Source organism: Danio rerio, chromosome 4 (assembly GCF_049306965.1).
Source record: "Danio rerio strain Tuebingen ecotype United States chromosome 4, GRCz12tu, whole genome shotgun sequence".
Taxonomy (NCBI): domain Eukaryota; kingdom Metazoa; phylum Chordata; class Actinopteri; order Cypriniformes; family Danionidae; genus Danio; species Danio rerio.
This window is the reverse complement of record NC_133179.1, coordinates 69,619,015-69,638,600: the sequence shown is the minus strand read 5'-3', so window position 1 is coordinate 69,638,600 and position 19,586 is coordinate 69,619,015. Positions and strand designations below refer to the sequence as shown.

The 19,586-nt window shown below is 39.5% G+C and overlaps 2 protein-coding genes across 18 annotated transcripts in view; both read left to right on the top strand.

Annotated features, from left to right (window-relative positions):
• Positions 1 to 19,586, top strand: part of si:ch73-120g24.5 — a 76,515-nt gene that overhangs the window by 9,581 nt on the left and 47,348 nt on the right. For 5 of the 14 annotated variants that reach the window (XR_012402493.1, XR_012402492.1, XM_073948315.1 and 2 more), the window contains exons 1-2: positions 17,023 to 17,052; positions 17,754 to 17,972. Coding sequence is in view for 5 of the 14 variants with exons in the window: in XM_073948315.1 (XP_073804416.1) it covers positions 17,834 to 17,972 (139 nt within the window). In the remaining 9 variants the exon portion in view is untranslated. Of the gene's footprint in view, positions 1 to 17,022; positions 17,224 to 17,748; positions 17,973 to 19,586 lie in introns of those variants that run through there. The other 9 variants (XR_012402495.1, XR_012402494.1, XM_073948316.1 and 6 more) reach the window with 3 other exon arrangements.
• Positions 8 to 16,563, top strand: zgc:171604. Of its 4 annotated transcripts, none has more exons than XM_009301015.5 (3): positions 8 to 50; positions 763 to 947; positions 14,729 to 16,563. In XM_009301015.5, exons 2-3 carry the CDS (start codon positions 836 to 838, stop codon positions 15,634 to 15,636), a joined length of 1,020 nt encoding a protein of 339 aa, XP_009299290.2. In that variant the 5' UTR covers positions 8 to 50; positions 763 to 835; the 3' UTR covers positions 15,637 to 16,563. The 4 variants fall into 4 exon arrangements, with proteins under 4 accessions (XP_009299290.2, XP_021331480.2, XP_073804921.1 ...); XM_021475805.3 differs by having other exon boundaries at positions 8 to 231; XM_073948820.1 differs by having other exon boundaries at positions 8 to 312; positions 758 to 947.

The following is a 19,586-nucleotide window of genomic DNA, read 5'->3' as shown; positions in this document are numbered from 1 at the left end:
TGACGTCACAAGTACGCGCCGCGCGTTCGTGTTTGCTGTTCAACGGAAAGGTTTGTGTCTTAAACGCCGCAGCCTCGTTTAAACAAAATTAAAGTTTATTTTTTTACAAGTAATGCCAAACTAATAAATATAACCGTGTGATAGTTAAACTAACTTTTATTTACAAACTTAATTAGTTTAAAGCGAACGCGAGTAGCAGAAACGCGCGTCTCATTTCTCTGACGTGAATCTGTGAGTAAAACAAACACGTGAATTCAGTAGCGATAAAAACAGCTTTCAGAACTCATTTCAGTCAAAATGATCCGTTTTATTGTGCTGATAAAGTAAATAAATATATTTTAATAACTCTTATTTATTTTACCAACAACTTTGTTGACACACAAACGCTTTTCTGTCTTTAAAACTGGTTTCTTATTTAGTTGTAAAGATGTAAAATATTACCTGGACACGATTTCTGCCTCCAGCAGTGTTCAAACTTTAACATGGAGAACACATGTGACTCTTATATTGTAGTCTCTTCCTATAATCTACAGCTGACTATATTAACTGTGATATTTGTCTGTGACCATTGTTGAGGAACTTTTGAAACATGTTATAATTGATATTACCTCTGACATCCAGTCAAAACAGTGTAAATGCACACAAGCTAGCTTTACAAACTCTTGTGTGTTCATGAATGTGCAATATTAATAACTACACTGGTCAACACATTCATTTTTATTGTTTATTTCTGTTGTTTTTCTCATCTTAAACGGAGTAAAGTGACTAAACAAAGAGGAAAACTCCTGGAGAAGCGACTGAGATCTGCTCTTCATTATCATCTACTGTTATAAAGATGGCGTTAATTAAAGAGGAGAATGAAGATGTGAGGATTACAGAAGAGAGTGAAGGTCCGAGGATCACAGAAGTGTTCACACTGAAACATGAAGATCCTGAGGAACAAACAGGTTAGTTTTTATTTCTCGAAGCTGAACTCAGAGTCATTTAATCCTCAATCAAATGTGCAGCTCTAAATAAATAAATCATAAATATACAGCTGTAGTGTACCATGTTCATCTATAAACATGTTGTGTTCCTCTAGTCTAGTCTCCTTTATAGAAACCCTGATAATGTAATGAAGGCCTTTTGTTGAAGTATTAAATGCCTCATAAAATATTTACTCATTGAAAACAGACTTTAAAATCATTTATAGATTTGCGCTTCCTGTCTGCTACACGAGACACGCTTAGCGCATGTTGTAGTAAACTGGTGTAGAATTATTTAATTAGGTTATGGGTAATAAAATAAACACAAACGTGTTCCATGGGTTTTTGAAATAAATACTATAGTAATGTAGAGTAAACGCTGGTGGTTTTGAAGCATGCTAAAGTGCATTATGCTGTCTATATTATAATATAACTCTTTGTTAATGAATGCTGCAGCGCGTTAGTCACATTTGAATGTTTCAGATCATCAAACCAGAGCTCTAGAGTGCAACTGAATATTAGTGGTGGGCAAAGCGAGGCTTCGTGAAACACTGAAACTATCGAAGCAAATGTGTCGAAGCTTCGAAACGTTTCGAAACACCACTCTACGGCGACACCTAGTGGTCATTTTAATTGTATTTCACTGAAACAGTTTCAGCAAAGAACAGTTGAGCAAATTAGGGTATGAAACCCCACTTTGTAGCCATAAATCTGCAAGTGGTTTAGACGAGCGGTTAGAGTCCGTGACCACCATGCGGGAATAATGGGTTCGAATCCAAATAGAAATAATTATTTTAAAATGCTTTAATACCAGTTGGGAATGCTTTGTTATTGTATCGTTTTGTTTCAACATTGCTCTGACATACGAATAAACACCTTGTAAATAAATTTTTATTGTTTTGTTCATAAAACAGGGTTGTTGCTAGATCAGATACAGTCGTGGCCAGAAGTTAACAATAATTATTTATATTATTAATTAAATTTCCCATTGTATTTTATTAACGTCTATCCAAAACCTAATCCCATCACAGTACTGTAAAAATATGAATTATTGTTTTACAGTGTTACAAAAATGATGCTAAATTGATGGCATATCCGTAGCTGTATCCTATCTAGACTACACCATAAAACAGTAACATGATTAAAATATATTAAATCATGATTTTGTAGTATTTGGACTAGTTGGGATTCGAACCCAAACAAAATTATAACACAGTACTGTTGTGCACACGCAGAGTCCACTAAGCCATACAAGATACATATACGTTATTGATCATGCCAGTCAAATGCAGATTTTCCGGGTCTTGAAACGCCTCTGAAATGATCAATGCTTTGAATCGCTTTAGTCACGTGACCAAGTGTTTCGAAACACTTTAGTCACGTGACCTGGGTGTTTCGGATCATGCTTCGGTGCAGTGTTTCGAAACACTTGCGCTTCGGGATCTCGACACTGTGTCGAAACGTCAGTTTCACGTCAGCCATCCTTACTGAATATTTCAGTGGTGCGACTAATAAAATCTGAAGGTGCACGGGTGCGATCAGCTATTCGAGGGCAAAAATGACATTTTAAAAGTCTCACACTGTTGAATAGACACAAACTTGGGATGCTAAGTTTGGTTAACTTTTCTAACGACAACTGTATTTTTCGTATATGAACTGTTTACTGATCAGGGGTGCGTTGTGTTAGGGTGCTTTCACACCTGTGAATCGATTCAGTTGTTCCGAAACAGAGATTACAATTGTTACATTGTTGCTCTTTGCTCTTGGAGCGGTTCGCTTTCACACTGCAAAGTTTCTAATCGGACCAAAAGAGCTAAAACAAGTCACGTGCGGCGAAACTCTCCTTACATTGGTCAGAGTGTCAGGGTTTATTTTGCAGCGTCCCGCTCAGCTGTCAGGAGAGGTGGTGGTTTGGTGGTGATTGACAGGGTGCGCGCACGACGTGTCTAAGGAGAGATGCTGTGGGGAGGGGTGAGAAGGGTGCGCGACGATGCCTATTTGAGGACTGGGATAGAGACGCGAGATTACCGGGAGATCATCACTTGTTTGCGGGCATCCGGAGACTCGCGAAACTTCCCGCCCTACTCATAATTCTCTCTTCATATAGTCGTAAGCCTATTACATATCCATAAAACACTGTGATATAACCGCGCTCGGATCAGATCGCTTTCTCACTGCAGTCGAACCGCTCCAGGGTTCGTTTCAATCGAGCCGAGACCACCTCATTCAAGCGATCTCGGAGCGATTACTTTGGCGCGGAACAGAGCGCGATTGCCCTGTTCACATATGCCAAACGAACCGCGCTAACTGGGCAAACGAGACACGTTCCGAAACAAAAGTGTAGGTGTGAAAGCACCCTTATTCGCATATTAAGTGAGGTTTATTTATGAACTAATTTCGAGGGGATCACGTGCTTATGATTTATCACAGCCAGTCTCATATTAGCTAATCATTATCTTCCAATCATATGAGCCCTAAGCTACTATAAATAAGGCAAGGCTAGGCAAGTTTATTTCTATCGCACATTTCATTCACCGTGGCAATTCGAAGTGCTTTACATAAACAAGAATAAAAGAAACAAGTAAAATAAAAACAAATAATGGAAATGAGTAAAAAAAAAAGAACTGCAATCTTTTATAGAAGTTTGTGGCAGTTTGTTCAACAGTGAGAATATGAATTAATCCCATCCAGAGGCATTTTTACAGCCGTGTTTTCCCGTCTCCGGAATGTAGGCAGCTGGTATCTGGAGGATTGTCTAGACCAGGGGTCACCAATCCTGGTCCTGGAGGGCCGTTGTCCCTGCAGGGTTTAGCTCCAACTTGCCTCAACACACCTGCCTGGATGTTTCAAGTATACCTTGTAAGACCTTGATTAGCTTGTTCGGGTGTGTTTGATTAGGGTTGGAGATAAAATCTGCAGGACACCGGCCCTCCAGGAACAAGTTTGGTGACCACTGGTTTAGACGGTAATTCCCCTCTTGTTAGTAAAGCTATATTCCAGAACGTTTGCAGAATCGATGCTGATCTTCAAGCTGTGCTGATAGGCTCAAGTTAAAATTAGGCTATAAGATATAAAAGCAAGAGTGCAAAGAGCGGAGCAGTAGGCAAAGACGTCCGAACAGTAGCAAAGCAGGAAGTTTTGAAATAACCAGTTTTCAGTCCACTTTATCCTCATTTGGAAGAAACTCCCCTATTCTCCTCATTTTCTATAGATCGGGTGGCACGGCGGCCCAGTGGTTAGCACTGTGAGCCTCACAGCAAGAACACTTCCGGCCCTGGTCCACCAGGACGGTAGGTGTTTCTGTGAGTAGGTTGTATGTTCTCCCCGTGTTGAGTTCTTCGTTTTCTCACGTGTTCTCTTAGCTACCGCAGCCGGGGAGTTCTGAGATCCACCGAGCTTAAGCTCCCCTCTCGCTCTGCGAACGGGAAGAAGCCCCGGCCTTGAGGATCCCTTGAGCTCGGGGCTCTCTCCCGGTACAGCATGCCAAACAAGCTTTTGATAGATCATCAGCTGAACTCATGAACTGTTATCCGATCAGGGGTGCATTTCCCAAACAACAACGTAACTCACGGCTGAACTATCATAGTGCGATGCATTATTTGGGAAAAGAACAATGTAGTGACGAGTGTTTCCCGAAACTCGTAGTTTCTCTGTCGCAGATCTATCGTTTGAACTACGTTAGGAATAGCGTAAAACGCCCATAACGATGCTCTAAACGGACTGGAGTAAGAACTTCTTTAGAGAAGAACCCATCATTACTTTGTGCAAATTATACTGTTTTACATTCATTAAACAAAATCCAATATTAGTGTTGGTAAAAACATGCACTCGCTTTCCATATTAATTAAAATATATGTACATGGCTCATATAGGGCCTGTGTTTGCTTTACAAATATTATTGAGAACATTACATATCCTATTCTAAAACAAAATCACTTACAAAAGCGAACACCTAATCTACTCTCATATATAAATCAATGAAATAAATAAATAATGAGGCTTTTTTTTGTAGAAATGTAGTATTTATTAGGAAATGAAAGACATCCTATTTTAATAATAATATTAATGATGATAACGATTATTATTATTATAAAGTAGGATATTGTTTATTTTTTTGAGAAGTCTACTTTTACAATTTGACACTTGTAAACCACTGCAGAAATGTTTTAACCAACAGGCCCATGTCATATACAGTACAGATACTTCGTAAATAACCTACTGTAAATTAAAAGCATTAACGTATGCTGTGTTTTTTGTTTTCACAAGCTTTGGAGACGTAACATAAGTTCCGTTTTTAAAAAATAGGTCACCTACCAGGGCTCGAAATTAACTTTTTTACTTGGTAGCACCGGTGCTCCCAACTTCAAATATTTAGGAGCACCAAAAAATTTTTAGGAGCACCAGAAAAAATTTAGGATCACCCACAAATTGTAAATTGTTTTTTAAGGGATTTATTGTATTTTAAAACAACATTAATAGGACTGACAAAAACCAGAAACAACTATCTAACTAAAGGTGCGAAAACATTGATATTTGTGTGCAATAATTCCAAAAGGAATGTCTAATAATTAGGCAATAGAATATAAATGATGATAAAAAATGACAATAATAGTAACAATGAATTCCATTTCTCATTATGATACTGCCTTGAATGTGCATGCATGTAGGTTATCTGCTATAAAAAGTCAGTTACTTTATGAAAAATAATTGTATAGTTTGCATCAAACAAAAATGAAGCATTGCAGTAAGAACTATTTATTTTGTACTGCTGTTTTTATATGCATGTCAATTTAATAAATAATATTTCTGCTACAAAACAAACAAAAGATTATAATAAATCATTCAATTCAATGATGAAAGCTGCAAAGCAGTCATCGTAAATAAATATAAAAATAATATACACCTCAAAAAAGAATAGACAAAAGAAAGTAAGTAAAGTCTCACTTCTATCACTCTTTAAAAGTTTTGGTTTCAGTTTGTGTCAATTTAAAGGTTCAGTCTGAGACGATCTTCATTTTTCTGTGTTAGTGGAAAAGCTGGCGAGTCAGCCGACCCAATTTATGAGCAGGCAGCGCAAGATTCTTGCGCTAACCATCGGCGCAATAGCGGCCTTTGTTATGAGCCGCAGTTTCAGTGTAAACTTAGTAAAGGCGAGCTTCTTTGGCGATGATATGTACAGCATTAGATTTGACTTTTAGCGGACATTTGCGCTGAACACGCAGTGAACGCAACGCATGGAGATTTGGGCGCCTTCTCCAAGAAGCGCGTACTCTATTGATCTCAGCTGGCTGATCATTATTCACCACGTGACGTGTCATGATCGCTTTCATCTGCGCCTCAACTTTAGGTGGGGTTTGCAAACCTGTGTGCTCTAAGTTTTTACTCTTCAGCCGTTTGCATTTCCCGTGGTCATAAAAGCTCCTTCCCTGTCACCTGACAGCGGAATACCTTGAGTGAATGACAGCTATTATGAACCAATATAGCGGCAGGGAAGAGCGATTCAGCACGTTTTTACAAAAAATCAAAACAGGTCGCACTACAACCATTATCTGCAGTCGCACTAATGCGCCCAAATATATTATGAGGTCGCATAGATTAATTTTCGGGCGCATATGCGACCAAAATGGTCGCAATTTCGAGACCTGCCTACGGCTGTGTTCAAAATGACATCGATGTTTTCAAAGTGCACTGTGAAGGGAGCGCAATTGTAAACATGAAGATCGCTAAATCCGAGCTGTTAAAATGCTTTGAAAGCAAATTACACCTGAGAGAGATGACCTTAATGCTTTATTTTATTATTATTTTTTTAAACATTCCAAGTTTAAATGTTAGAATGTTCTAAACCAGTGGTTCTCAAACTTTTTTGATCAAGTACCACCTCAGAAAAAAATAGTCTCTCCAAGTAACACCAAAATAAGCAGTATTGAAATACAGTAGTCTAGTAGGCCCAGTAAAGCATCTACAGCTCTGCACAGTTAAAAAACATGGCAGATTACCTTAGAAGTATAGGCTATATGTCATATATGACATATTCATACCATACCTGTCAACCCTCCCGTTTTTCCTGGGATTCTCCCGTATTTTACAGTTCTATCCCGCTATCATCCCGTAAAGGTATTTTCCCGTACTTCTCCCGTATTTTCAGTCTTTCTCTGAACAGCCGAGCCTCCCTATACGCAACCCATACCGCCACACCACCAGGGGTCGCGCCTTGCTCTAAAACATGAGTCTTCTGGGCTTTCACTTTGTTTAGGAATGAAAACACTTATAAACGAATATTAAAAACGGCGCGATTCCATTTTCTTTTGATTACAGGTGCCGTCGCCCATCCTATACGATCCCTAAAACAGTTATATATGGGTACATGACTGTCAGCTGACGTGATAAACAGATGCTGTTTCCCAAACGGATTCTGTACACGCGATTTGAAGCGGAGTGAAAGTCTGGGTTTTGTGTGCGTGTTTAAACAGACATACACATAATTAATAATAATAACAATGTATAAGGATGTCGATTTTGGCGGGGGTTTTTTCTCCAAACACAACTAATTTCGTCTTTAATGAGCATAAAAAGTTAGGAAAGCAGTCGAATGCTTTTTATTATAACGTTAGATGTGTGCATTTTTAAAGTGTCACCTCTTATTTAATGTAATAAAAAACATCTTAATAAATGAGAGATTCATTCTTTGATCTTTAATCATAATGTGTAAGTTATACAGTGGAGAAACAGCTTATGAGATTGATTCTATTTCATTAGCTATTAATAAGCTGAACTGTTTGCTAATGTATTTGCTGCTAATGTATATGTTTATTTTTCTTTTGTCAATAATAATTTTAAAACATATTACAGACCATTTAACTTTTTTTAATTTATTTTTTATTTATTTATTTATTTTTTTTAACAATGAAACCGCTCCGGGTTGGGGTTGGCGGGGATCCCTTATTATGGTGGGCATATCCCTTATTTTCACATCCCGATGTTGACAGGTATGATTCATATATACATAATTTTTGATAAATATTGAATTATATGTAGCATGTACATGACATATTTCATTCCTCCACGTACCACTACAAGGAAGCCCCACAGTTTGAGAACCTCCGTTCTAAACGAATAGGGCATAGGGGGGATAACTGGAAATAGAACACAGCCAGGAACTGTTTCTAACTACAGTTCCAGAGTTGGAGTTGCGAGCGTACAAGTTTGCGATGCAGTTTGCAAATGTTCGTTGGAACGAGGGATTTGGGAAACGCCAAATCAATGAACTGTTTGTAACGACAGAACTTGCGACCTTAGTTGGCTAACGACGGGTTTCGGAAAGCACCCCTGAACAATATTAAAGTATCATTTAATTTAAAAATAATAGTAATAATTGACGTGTGTATTTTGTGTCTGACACATTAAATATTGCATTCGTTAATACTAATCTGTTCTAAGATGTGCGAACAACAGAATTTAAATGCACCTCAAGCATTACAACAAAAAACAGAATATATATATTTAAATATAAATAAAACACTGACTGACTCTTCTGTTTTTTTCTCTTCAGGCAAGTAAAAATAGCAGGCCTATACGTCAGATCGATAGCTCTACTGGAAATAAGCATTTAATTAATGCTCTGCTGTAATTCTTAAATCACAACGTCTGTCAACATTTTTATTACAAGTCATTATTTTAAGGATTATGTCATGAGAATCTGATTTTATTTGGACTTGTGTGCTTTCCTTTTTGTCCGTCGTGTTGAGTTCAGGTGTAAGAAGTGTCTTTATATCAATATAGGCTTTGCTTAAAGACTGTTTGTTACCGACAACGAGGGATAATAATGGTATTAGAGATTTTAAAGGACAATAATATTAAGAAGGAAACATAAATATATAAATATTATATTATTTAAAGCTCTCCATATGACATTGCGAGGCTTAAAGTAATAAGCAGTCGTTTAAATATGCGTCTTTCGTGTGCTTAAATTTGTTATTTCAAATTGAGACACACGACCTGCGCTTACAAAAAGGAGTGGTGTGTATGCAGTGCCACATGCTTGCATTTTCCTGGAAGCTGGAAATGCAAATGAAAACTGTAGCTTTATTTTTCTGTCAGCAATCAAAGTTAGGAATCTTTGGCTAAATAAGTTGGGTGACCACTGGGTTAAACGGTCAAAAAGTCTCAAACATCCCAGGTTTAAATCAATCAGAGATATAAAAGGGTGGTAGAAAGATCCCTTTCTGTAGAATTGTGCTTTAAATAAAGAACTTTGTTGACGGATTGTTAGTTGAAAATTTACAAGTCAATACTGCCTCCATGGAAATCTTTTTTTTTTTTTAAGTGAACTTGTAAAACTGTGGTGTTAAATGTTATTCTGTCATGCTAAATTAAACAAAAAAACAAACAAAGATAAATCTAGTTGTCTTTATTTTGACCAAAGGTCATAAATCCAAAGGTGCAAAAATAGTCCAAAATAATAACAAAGGACCTGACCGGCGAAGCAGGGCATGAGTAAAAATGTTCCAGTTAGAACTGCTCATCAAAATGCCAACGATATCCCTGACAACACACAGAGACACCCTAAACGACAATAATGAACTGACAACAAAGCAAAGGATTGACATGCAGATATAAGCTGCGGTCACACTGCATTTTTCTCCCCACTGTCCCCGTGTCCCCGTCAGCAAATGAGCAGCAGCATTCTGCACCCTCTGCACACGAGTAATGGAGGTATGGCTAAAACCCACGTAGAGGGCATTATGATAATCTAGTCGAGTCGAAATAAAAATTAGTATAACCCTTTCAAAGTCGTTAAAAGACTTTATTTGGATAATTGCCTCAACTGGAAAAAAATGGCTTTAATTACCAAATTAATCTGTTTATCCAGTTTGAAGTCACTATCTATAATAACACCCATGTTTTGTACATTTAGGTTAGGGTTAGGGTCCTGAGTTCCCCCAGACAAAATACCACCACTTCTGTCTTTTCTTCATTGCACTTTAAAAAATGTAGTGCCAACCAAGATTTAATGTCGTTAAGACAGTCCAACAATGGTGTTATGGACCTAGCATCTTTCCGTTTTAAGGGCAAACAAAGCTGTGCATCATCTGCATAAAGATGAAATCCCATACTTTCTACAAATAGACCCTAACGGAAGCAGATATAAAGAAAACAGAATAGGTCCAAGAATGGAACCTTGAGGTACTCCACGTGAGACCGGTGTTGACGAGGACATTAACTCCCCTAGGCAAACAGAGAAGCTTCTGTCAGGATAAATATGACCGAAACCATTCCAAGGCAATACCCTTAATACCAACACAGTGCTCTAAACAAGAAATTAATATCTTATGGTCTACTGTATCAAAAGCAGCTGTAAGATCTAAAAGCAAAAGAACAAGTCATTAAAAAGTGTAGATTCAGTGCTATGGCAAGATTTAAAACCAGACTGGAACACTTCTTGAAACCCATGTAGGTCTAAATATGATTGCAGTTGTATAAATACAACCTTCTCTAAAACTTAGAGACTTAGCCGAAAAAAGTGAATGAATGGATGTTTGTACTGAGGCAACAAACACATGCAGTAACACGTTTAAATCATGTTTATACATCGTGTCATATCACATAGCTCTTTTTATGGGTATAAATGAGCAGGGGCGTAGCAAGTGGTGAAAAAGGGTGTAAAAGTGCATAGGGCCCTGGCAATTTAAAGGCCCAGCGAAAGGTTGCGGGTTGGCCCAGAGACCCCCCCCCCCTTCACTTACGACACTGCTAACATAGCACCCCGCCTCTTCACTTCTGAGATCGCTAACGTCATGACCACCCCCGCCAGATCCACCAGTTGTCACTTACCTTGACATTATTCTTAGTGTCCAGCCCATCGTAAATGCAGAGAGGCTTTTCAAGAAATGGTCGGCCGCTGATCCTGAGTCTTAAAGGTATAGGATAAAAAGAAATACTTTACACATTATTCCTGACAGTTGTTTGACTTATTAAAAAAGTGATAATTTTTGCATATTCTGCATATGTTTGTACTGGTGCAGCTAGAAGGTTGCTGGTTCAAGCCTTGGCTAGGTTAGTTGGCACTTCTGTGTGAAGTTTGCATGTTCTCCCCCTGCTGGCGTGGGTTTTCTCCGGGTGTTCCGGTTTCCCCAAAAGTCCAAAGACATGCGCTAAAGGGGAATTGGGTAGGCTAAATTGTCCGTAGTGTATATGTGTGAATGGGAGTGTATGGGTGTTTCCCAGTGATGGGTTGGGGCTGGAAAGACATCCTCTGCATAAAAACATATGCTGGATAAGTTGGCGGTTCATTCAGATATGACAACATAAACCGAGGCTTAGATCGTTGGTGATCTGCTTTAGCCATCCTGTGTGCACCCACTTGGAGAAGGACCCCTGGACAAAGGTGTGGGCAGAGGGGACTGCGATTTCAGATTCCAGACGGAGAAAAAACAGGTTGCTGGTAACCTGAACTACACTCAAACGGAGATATCCCTGTAGCCGACACCGGTTATGAGTTATGTGCGGACTCAACCCATAAGTGCTGATGGCTCCAAGAAGGATTCTGGGAACCCAAAAATATGAAACATATGTTCGAGATCTTGCTTGGCTCTCTCTGTCTGTTACTCTGAAGGTGAAAGCCAGAAGAAAAACTAACAGTGGCCCCCAATAAATGACAGATTTCTCTCCCAAATTTAAAGATAAACTGAGGTCCTCTGTCAGAAACCACGTCCACTGGGAGGCCATGAATGCGAAAGACAGGATCAATGACCGCAACCAACGAGAAAAAAAAAACTGCAGAGATGCATCTTGCCATTCGAGGAGGAACGCTGGGACAGGATAGCTCCCACCCCCACATTTGACATGTCAACCTCCTCCACAAACTGCTGAGAAGGATCAGAGGCTACGAGAATAGGAGCAAAAATAAAACAAGCCTTCAATTTAGACAACGCAGCTTGAGCTGAGCTCGACCACCTAAACGGTGTTTTGGTGGAGGTTAAAGCAGTCTGTGGTGCGGCGAGCTGGCTGAAATTGTGAATAAAACGCTGGTAAAAATCGGCAAAAGCCCAGAAACCTCTGCAGGGCCTTGCAGGAGTCTGGGGTTGGCTGATTCACCACAGCCTGAATTTTCTCTGGATCCATGTGCACCTCCTTGACTGACACAATGTGTCTTAGAAAAGGAACTGACTGCACAAAAAATGCATTTCTCCGCCTTGACGTAAAACTCATTCTCGAACAGCTCTGAAGCACTTGGCTGATGTGAAGAGGGGTGGATGATCTTGGCCGCTAGTGAATCAGAATTATATTTCTCCATGGCCTCCCTTTCTGGAACAGAAAGCGAGTATACTTTGCCTTTAGGCAGAGACAAACCTGGCAATGAGTCTATAGCACAGTCATAGGGACGATGAGGAGGTAGAGAAGCAGCTCGGGACTTACTGAACACTCTCTTCAGGTCAAGGTACTCACTGGGCACGTTTGACAGGTGCCTTGTTTAATGCTTCTCCTGAAACACAGAACAAGACACAGCAGAATGGGCAGACGAAAGACAAAGACACATGACAGTTGTCACTCCACAAAAATGGCTAAACATCGTCGCTTCCCATCCAACCTGATAGAGCTTGAAAGGTACTGCAAAGAGGAATGGGTAAAAATTCCCAAAGACAGGTGTGCCAAGCTTGTGGCATCATATTCAAAAAAGACCAAGCTTAAACAAACCTCGTCATCATCGTCTTGATGAACAGTCACAAAGCTAAGAAGAAGGGCAGAATTTACCCTGGGCCCTGTTGTTGTTTACAAGGCCTTTTAAAGCTCGAGCAGTTTCACTTTCTCGAGAGAAGGCGCATGTGCATCTATATTTAAAATGACAAACTTCTTAAGCTGATGATAATAACATGCGCATGAAGTGCTTCTGACATCCTTTCACAAACTGACAAACGCGAGAGTGAAGGTAAAAAAACAAAGGAGCAAACGATTCTTTCTGCAACCTAAAACATGGACAAACTGCCATGTTTACTTATTATTGTGATGAAGTTCGTTCATAAGGTGGGAAGAAGAAAAAGACAGGGTAATGCAATTTCTTTATTTTTATCAGCACTTGTGAAAGCACCATGCGCGTGTGTTCTCTCTCTTTTCCCGGCTGCTCCCTCTCCTTTCCTTAAAAAGGGTTTCTTTCCGGCCCAATCACTAGAACAAACAGGTGTTATTCATTATTCCTGATTCATCTGCTGACTAGCCACCGGGCTCCGAGCATGCTTTCCTCCCTTATTGGCCGTTTGATCATGCTTGCCTCCTCACTGACCACCTCAGGCCGGGGACCACCTTGAATTTAAAAGGCTGTAGTGCCAGATACCAACAGGTGATCCATGCATTGGTATCTTTCATGGGATGGAGCCACTGGAGGGGAGCATGAGCTGAACATAGGACGGATTCACTGCCCAGGAGGTAATAGCGAAAAGTGACAATACACCTTATCGCCAGACACTCCTTTTCTATGGTGTTGTACTTAGCCTTACTCTTACTGAGTTTTTGGCTAATGTACAGCACCGTCCGTTTCACTCCTGCCACCTCCTGGGAGAGAACTGTCCCCAGACCCATATCGGACACATCCGTCTGTAAAAGAAAGGGGAGGGCAAAGTCAGGAGCGTGCAATAGTAGACCCCGCAAAGTATCGATTTTAGCTTTTTGGAGGCCTGTTGGCACTGCTCCGACCATTGGGAGGTATCCGGTCCTTCCTTTTTAGAGGAAGCAATGGGCTGACAAGGGCTGAATAATTAGGAACAAATCGCCTGTAATATCCTGCCAGTTCCCAAAAACTCACCTCCTTTTTGCTCTTAGGTCTTGGACAGGTTGCAATGGCTGCAGTCTTATCAATTTGGGGCTGCACTGGCCTGTGACCCAAGTGGAAGCCCAGATACCTTACCTTCACTCGCCCAATTGCGCACTTCTTTGCGTTGTCCGTGAGCCTGGCCCGTCTTAGCGCTGATAATACTGTCCTCTGATGTTGCAGATGCTGTGTGAGGAGCGAGTATTTTGTCTATCAGATGCTGAGATGTATCCAGTGGCACGAACGGAAGTGTCATAAAACTGTGTAATCCAAGCAGCGTCTGAACACAAGACTGTTTTTCGCAGGTTATTGGAGTTAAGGGGATCTGCCATTATCCATTTGTCAAATCCAATGTTGAGTAATATCAAGCAGCACCTAACCGGATCAGCTCTGAATAACCTGCAGGCGGTCTGGCCTGTGAATCCTGGCTACATCCCTTTTCAAGACTGATATGACCCTGCGTCCGTGTACCTATTTGGAATTGTCTATCTTTGCTTTAACCAATCGAGATCTTTATACCTCAGTTGACGACATTTTTGGCTTTCTGTAGGAGTATAACTGCTGTGTTGTTGTAAGGCAGTGAGATCGGCCAGCGAACTCTGCGATTGTGAAGACCTTCTGCCATAGAACTGTAGACTATCTTCAGTAAATTCTCTTTGTTTTTATTGAATTTCAAACTCTGAATCTTTTGATCTCACACAGCAGTTAAGTTTTATTAACAACATGAGTATAAGACTTACTACTCCTTATAAGATTTAAGACTTTTAAAGAGTTTAGGACCCGCAGAAAATTTTGCATGACAATAAAAATGTAAACTTTTTAGTGGAAATATTTACAAAGACAAGTAGAGGACCTAATGCTGAGCCCTGTAGCACTCAATGGTTTAGATATTCTGTGTTGATTTTCATGTCTGCTGTTTTGTGCCTTTAAACTGGTGTTAACTGTTGTTTTTTCACTTTAGGGCTGATGGTGCTGAAAGAAGAGACTCAAGAACTGAATGAAATTGAAGAGAAAGATCAGTGTGGGAAACACCCAGATTTAATGACTGATAAACCATTTTTACTGGCAAAGAACACTTCATGTAAAAGAGCTGAGAAAACCAAACCTTTCCCCTGTCATCAGTGTGGAAAACATTTCAGTAAAAAACAAAACCTTAAATTTCACATGAGAATTCACACTGGAGAGAAGCTTTTCACATGTGATCAGTGTGGAAAGAGTTTCACTGCAAAATCAGGTTTCGAAATCCACATGAGAACTCACACCGGCGAGAAGCCTTTCTCATGTACTGAGTGTGGAAAGAGTTTCAGTCACAAACAAAACCTTGAAATTCACAAGACGATTCACACTGGGGAAAAACCGTTTGCCTGTCAGCATTGTGGAAAAAGATTCAGTCAAATGGGTAATCTTAAAGTTCACTTTCGTGTTCACTTTGGAGAGAGGCCGTACACCTGCCAACAGTGTGGAAAGAGTTTCAGTCACAAACACAACCTTGAAATTCACAAGAAGATTCACACCGGGGAAAAGCCATTTGCCTGTCAGCATTGCGGAAAAAGATTCAGTCAAATGAGTAATCTTAAAGTTCACATTCGTGTTCACTTTGGAGAGAGGCCGTACACCTGCCAACAGTGTGGAAAGAGTTTTGCATGCAAGTCTACTCTTAGTGTTCACATTATGCATCACACTGGAGAGAAACCGTTCACGTGTGATCAGTGTGAAAAGAGATATGTATGTAAACGAGAGCTTAACCGGCACAAGAAGATTCATGCAAAAGACAAATGTTTCAAATCTGATCTCTGTGTGAGTCTGGCCACAATACCAATCGTCAAGAATTGCCCAAGTGAGCATGTCAGTTTTTGTCTTGCCAATTAATCTAGCAATAAACACCCAATGCTGCTGCGCCTCTTTATAATTTACTCCACTGAAATGCCAGTAAAGACATGGGCTGCGTTTAAAAGCGCCCAATACCCCTAAATAGTGCACTATTTGGGGGAGCAGCCATTTCTAGTGCTGTCCGAAACCATAGTGCATGTTCTGAAGTGCTCTCAATTAATGCCACAATGCATTGCAATATAAGTTTACAACCAATGTACAGTCAACAGCTAGAAATTCCACATAATGCACTGTGAGGGTTTGTGCATCAAATTAATTTGCATCTGGCCACAAGATGGCATCCCAAGTGTCTAAATACATTACTATTTACTTAAAGCCATGTAGTTTGAGTTTAGTGCTCCAATTGTCTCGCTCACTTCAGTCACTACTTTAAGTGGACGTGTGTACGGAATGGTGAACGAGGATATAGTGGGGCTTAATTTGCTCCGGAACACGCCAGATCCGGCACCTGATTTCCCCCGGAAACTTCACAGATATCCAGGAACAGGATTGAGCACCCCTGGTTTAGTTAGTTAATAGATTAGATTTTTTTTTGTCTCATTTCATTTTGTTTTTACTTTTAGTATAGTTTTTGTAGAATTATTGCTTTGTTTTTCTTGGTATTTCATATTCCTTATAAGTTTATGATCGTGTGGAATCAAAGTAAACTGTTTTAATGAGTAAGAGATAAGAGAATTTCTCCATTTTAATGGCAGTAATCTTTCATATGCTTGTTTTTGATATTGTGATATAGGTCTTAAATTTAATACTTAATCGTCTTAAAAAGTTTTAAACTTGACACTATGATATCTGCAGAAACCCTGTAATAACTCTTGTTAGATTTGTCCTGGTCAGACGATGTCTGAGCATTAAAACATACAGAACTGTGATTACTCAATAAACTCTGCTCTTTCTTTGTCATCATTACTTCGTCTCCTGCTTCTGCTCCTCCTTGTCTTCCTCATTCTCAAGTCCTATATTAATTCAGTTCTGTGTACTGATTAACAGTATGAGTTTCTCAACACCACATCATTCCTCCTGCTGCCAAACTTTCTTCTTGAATAAGATGCAAAGGTCTACCTTTTGTCCTGTTACCCCTCTCCTCTTCTCAGTAAACTTTATTTAATTGATTGCATCTCAGGGTCTCAAAACTTTCCCTATAATAATGCATAGAGCTGTCTTTTAGTCAGAAGCCTACACACACACAATACATATAAGGGTACACACCAAATATATACAATTTAGCATGGAGTGTTTCTGTAATATAAAGTGTGTGTGTGCACTATTGGAGAATGTTGAGGTGATTTTTTTTTTCTCCCCCAAATCGCTCAGTCCTACGTTAGACTTTTATTTTGGTACTATGGGATGACGTCATAGGTACGCGCCGCGCTTTCGTGTTTGCTGTTCAACGAAAAGGTTTGTCTTAAACGCTGCAGCCTCGTTCAAATCAAAATATAGTTCATTTTACAAGTACTGCAAAATTAATAAATTTAAGCGCGCGATAGTTAAATTAACTTTTAGTTAAAAGCTTAATTAATATAACGCGAGTAGCAGAAACGGCGCGTCTCATTTCTCTGACGTGAATCTGTGAGTAAACAAACAAACATGAATTCAGTAGAGATAAAAACAGCTTTCAGAACTCATTTCAGTCTAAATGGTCCGTTTTATTGCGCTGATAAAGTAAATAAATATCTTCTAATAACTCTTATTTGTTTTACCAGCAACATTGTTGACACACAAACGCTTTTCTGTCTCTAAAACTGGTTTCTTATTTTGTTGTAAAGATGTAAAATATTACCTGGAGACGATTTCTGCCTCCAGCAGTGTTCAAGCTTTAACACGGAGAACACATGTGACTCTTATATTATAGTCTGTTTTCTATAATCTACATTTGACTGTATTGTCTGTGATATTTTGTCTGTGACCATTGTTGAGGAACTTTTAAACATGTTATATTGTGATTAATATTACCTCTGACATCCAGTCAAAACAGTGTAAATGCACACAAGCTAGCTTTACAAACTCTGTGTGTTCATGAGTGTGCAATATTAATAACTACACTGGTCAACACATTCATTTTTATTATTTATTTCTGTTGTTTTTTGCCTCTTAAACAGAGAAAAGTGTCTAAACGCAGAGGAAAACTCCTGGAGAAGCGACTGAGATCTGCTCTTTATTATCATCTACTATTATAAAGATGGCGTTAATTAAAGAGGAGAATGAAGAACTGAGGATTAAAGAGGAGAATGAAGAACTGAGGATTAAAGAGGAGAGTGAAGGTCTGAGCATTACAGAAGTGTTCACAGTGAAACATGAAGATCCTGAGGAACAAACAGGTCAGTTTTTATTTCTCGAAGCTGAATTCAGAGTCATTTAATCCTCAATCAAATGTGCAGCTCTAAATAAGTCTTATTTTAGAGAAATCTCATATGAGCATCTTGATGAGTTTTGTTTGACAAAGTGACTCGCATGATCAGACAAACACTAACACTGCCTTCAGGTGAACTTGAGAAGATCCTGCTTATAGTTTGCACAGTGTCACATGCTCAGTTATTAATAATTTCTAATAATTCTTCAGTCTGGAGTGGGTTTTTTCCTCTTATACTCTGGTTCCTACTAGATTTGGGTCGATAGACTATAGATATCACGATGCTGAGCTGGCATCGCGATCCCCACCACAGCAGTAGTAGAGCTGTAATCGGGCCATAAGAGTTATGCCCAATAAGGGCCGACAATTACATTTTGATTGACAGCTTTTTAAAAGCCCGTTTACAGCCAGAGGTTATTCAAACGTGCACATGCACACAGCTCCTTTTCTCAAGAATGAGTCGTTTTAACATAATTTATTCATAACAAACGTAGGCTATAGGCAGGCCCGGCGCTACGAGGTGGGAAAAAAAGAATTGTTTCAAGATTGTTCAATCAAAACTGAAAACTCTTTCTGTCATTAATTACTAACGCTCCCGTCTATTCTCAGCAAATACCAATCTTGACAGATGGTTCAAAGATGGATAGTAATGTAGCAGCAGCAATGGTGACAGGGGAACAAAGTCATGGAATCAGTCTGCCTAAAGAATGCTCCATATTCACAGCTGAAGCCCGCGCTTTTTAAAAAAAATTTTATTTGCTTGTTTATTTTACAGGGACAATACACTTGACATTAGCCCCTTTCACACAGTGATACCGGTAAATTTCTGAAAAATTTCCGGAACGACTTTACCGGTATATTGAAAAAAGCGCTGTTCACACAGGCGAGGACGTTACGGAAATTTTCCGGAAAAGAGCATTCACACATCCATTCCAAAATACCGGTAAATTCTGACATCATTCACCACAAATGAGCTTTAAACGGCTGCGCTTGTATTTGTAAACATTTGACTAAATTACAAACTCTGTGGACGATCAATATTGTGAACAACTTTCGCAGGATCACTTTCGCATGTCGAGATGTTCATAATATGTGCGTGTGCAGGCGCTCATAGGCGCACGCAAAGCTTGAAGGTAAACAAACAACGGCTTATCATAATCATCTCATCGATGATTATTTACACAATTGACATTAAGAAGAACATATAAACGTGATCTGACTAACTTCTAGCAGCTAAATGTGTCTGGAATAATATTCAAAGGCTTTTATCTTCACAAACCGCACGGACGTGAATGCGTCTGACTGTTGTGATTGGCTAAAGCAGACGTCTCACGTCAGCACGTTCTAGACGTGCACGCGCTTATTACGGGAATCTTCCTTCTGCATTCACACAGCGCAGCATTCCGGCAAATTGCCGGTAATGTTACAACTTCGCTTTCCGGAAAATAGCCAGAACGAATTTACCGGTATTTTCAAAAAGGACCTGTTCACACATACAACCTTTCCGGAAAATTGCCGGCAATTTTCCGGAAAGGTCTGTATGTGTGAAAGGGGCTATTGTTATACAAAGATAACCGATGTT